A 3,094-nucleotide genomic window follows, 5' to 3' on the forward strand; every position below is an offset into this window, starting at 1 on the left:
CCCCCCCCCCCGCGAGTCAGACGGCCGAGCCTCCGGTCCGTGACAAGGAGTTCGGTTCTTTGAGAGGAGCGCGCGGGACTTGGGTCCCTTGAAACGTTGAGCGTGAGCGAAACACCCACTGGGCTGGCTGGCGGCAATCCGGTGAAGCCGGTTGGCGAGCAGCCGGTCGTGCAGCTGTTCATTTGATGAATGGTTAGCTGGGTTGATCGACCTGCCAGCCTTTGACTTAGTGTATGAAGCGTAAAGGAGCTTTGGCCCGTTGTGCTTGCCAGCCAACAGCCAAAGCTGGATCTGTGGCTTTAGGGTGAAGTGGGGGACCGCGACATCCTAACTTTATCATGAATCACCAAGTAAGGCGGCGGGGTGGCGACCAAGCCGGCCAGCCCCCGAGCCCCCGGGTGGAGCGAGTCGGACCGGTGGCCGGTTTCAGTGGTATAGTGATGCAAGAAAATAGGACACAATAAATTGGTCGACAAAAGGCAGCCCCCGAGTCTCGCTCGAGGACCCCGTAGTTTCATGCGTTTACAAAGGGCGACGATACATACGCTCGTGCGGCTAACTGTAAACCGGGCGGAGGAGTTCCGCATTCCACGGCCGGGTCGTTTCTTCACCGGCGGTGTCCTTCTTGCGCTTCCTTCACTTTCGTGCGTCAATGAGGTAGTAGGCGTTGCGGTCGCGCAAGGCCCTGCTCACAATGAATGGGCCCTCCCATGGAGGGGACAGCTCGTGCTGGCCTGCCTGCTCTTGGACGAGTCGGAGGACGAGGTCGCCCTCGTGGAATGCGAGGGGCTTGATCTTCTTGCTGTGGTAGTGCCTCAGGCCTTGCTGGTAGATGGCCGAGCGACTGAGCGCCAGGAGGCATGCTTCTTCGAGCAGGTCGATGCCATCTTCGCGGGCTTCTCTGGCTTCGGCTTCGGTGTACATCGCGACGCGCGGCGAGTCGAACTCGACGTCGGTCGGGATGACGGCTTCGGCTCCGTAGACGAGGAAGAACGGGGTGAACCTGATTGACCGATTCGGCGTGGTGCGTAGACTCCAGAGAATGGCTGGCAACTCGTCAAGCTAGCTGCCGGGTGATCGGATGAGTGGCTCGATGAGTCGCGGCTTCAGGCCGAACAGGATGAGTCCATTGGCCCGCTCAACCTGCCCGTTGGACTGCGGATGCGCAACGGAGGCTAGGTCGAGGCGGATTCCGGAGACGGAGCAGTATTGTCCGAGCGCGCCCTTGGCGAAGTTGGTGCCGTTGTCGGTGATGATGCTGTTCGGCATGCCATAGCGCACCACTATGTCCTTGATGAACCGGACGGCTGTTGGCCCATCTAGTTTCTTGATTGGTTTTGCCTCGATCCACTTGGTGAATTTGTCCACTGCCACCAGCAAGTGCATCATGCCGCCTCGAGCGGTTTTGAAGGGTCCCACCATGTCGAGCCCCTAGACCGCGAAGGGCCAGGCGATCGGTATGGTGCGGAGTGCTGACGCCGACTGGTGGCTGCGTTTGCTGAAGCGCCGGCATCCCCCGCACTTGAGGACGAGTGACTCGGCATCTTGGAGGGCTGGGGGCAGTAGAAACCGTGGCGGAAACCCTTGGCGACCAGGGATCGTGATGCGGCGTGGTGTCCGCACTCGCCCTGATGTATGTCGAGGAGGATGTTGATGCCCCGTTCCTGCTCGACACAGCGCTAGAACACGCCGGTGGAGCTGAGCTTGATGAGCTCGTTGTTGATGATGTTGTAGGCGGACGCCCGACACTGCACTTGCCGAGATTCGGCCTCGTCCATGGGGAGAACCCAGTTCTCCAAAAATTCTGATATTAGGAGGGCCCAAGATGGAGCCGTAACCACGGCGAAGATGGCCACCAGGGTGGGTTCCGAGTCGGCAGCCCCCGAGCCGGGTTGAGCAGCCCCCGGGTCGGGGATGGCGACGGTCGGGTCTGGGACGATGGTGGCCGGGCAGTTCAGCAATCCCCGAGACGGGTTCAGCAGTCCCCAGGCCGGGTTGAGGTGCGGCCGGGTCGTCTGGAACGTGGATGGACTCGGAGTCCGGTGATGGCTTGACGGACGGCTTGCGCAGGTGCTCGAGGGAGACGCCGGATGGGATGGCATGTCGTGACGAGGCGATCTTGGTGAGCGTGTCGACTGGTTCGTTCTCCGCGTGCGGGACGTGGAGGAACTCGCAGCCCTCAAAGGATCCGAACAGCTTGCCATGTTGGAGTCGCGGGCGTCCCATTCGCCGGAGCACTGCTGCACCACCAGGTCCGAATCGCCGTAGCACAGGATGCGCCGGATGCCGAGTTCCTTGGCAAGCCAGAGGCCGTGCACAAGGGCTTCGTACTCGGCGATGTTGTTGGAGGCGGCAAAGTGGATCTGGAGCGCGTAGCTGAGCCGGTCGCCCTTTGGGGACGACAGTACGATGCCGGCCCCCAAGCCGAGTCGCATCTTGGACCCGTCGAAGTGCATGCGCCAATGCGTCAAGTTAGGAGGCAGCGGCAAGTACTGGGTCTCGGTCTAGTCGACGAGGAAGTCGGCCAGGGCTTGAGACTTGATCGTGGTGCGGGGCTCGTAGAGGATGGTGTGGCCGGCTAGCTGGATCGCCCACTTGGCAACCCGGCCAGAGGCATCCCGGCACCTGATGATTTCTCCAATAGGCGCCGTGCTGACCACGGTGACAACATGTTCTTGGAAATACTGCTTCAACTTCTTAGAGGTGAGGTACACGCCATAACACATCTTCTGGTAGTGCGGGTAGTTCTGCTTGGAGTTGGAGAGCACCTCGCTTAGGTAGTAGACTGGGCGCTGGATGGCTTGGATCTTGCCCTTCTCTGGTCGCTCAACCACCAGCACCATGCTGACCGCCCGCGAGGTCGCGGCTATGTAGAGCAGCAGAGGCTCCTTGTCGGTCGGCGCGGCCAGGACTGGTGCGGTGGAGAGCATGCACTTGAGGTCTTGGAAGGCCTCGTCTGCCTTGCCGTTCCATTCGAACGGGTTCGTCTTCTTCATCAGCTGGTACAGGGGTAGCGCCCTCTCGCCCAGCCGGCTTAGAAACTGGCTGACCAAGGCCAAGCATCCGGTGAACTTCTGGACATCGCGTAGCCGAG

General features: G+C 61.0%; 1 protein-coding gene across 1 annotated transcript; it reads right to left on the reverse strand.

Moving 5' to 3' along the window:
- Positions 1-636: 636 nt before the first annotated feature.
- Positions 637-1,389, reverse strand: LOC147971262 (uncharacterized). Its single transcript, XM_087523893.1, has 2 exons — positions 1,118-1,389; positions 637-1,003 (listed from the first exon to the last, which is right to left on the reverse strand). The coding sequence occupies exons 1-2, from the start codon at positions 1,387-1,389 to the stop codon at positions 637-639; spliced, it is 639 nt and encodes a 212-aa protein (XP_087380019.1).
- Between the last annotated feature and the right edge of the window lie 1,705 nt (positions 1,390-3,094).

The sequence above is a fragment of the Triticum urartu genome, chromosome 5A (genome assembly GCF_056163025.1).
Source record: "Triticum urartu cultivar PI428250 chromosome 5A, HENAU_Tu73, whole genome shotgun sequence".
Taxonomy (NCBI): Eukaryota; Viridiplantae; Streptophyta; class Magnoliopsida; order Poales; family Poaceae; genus Triticum; species Triticum urartu.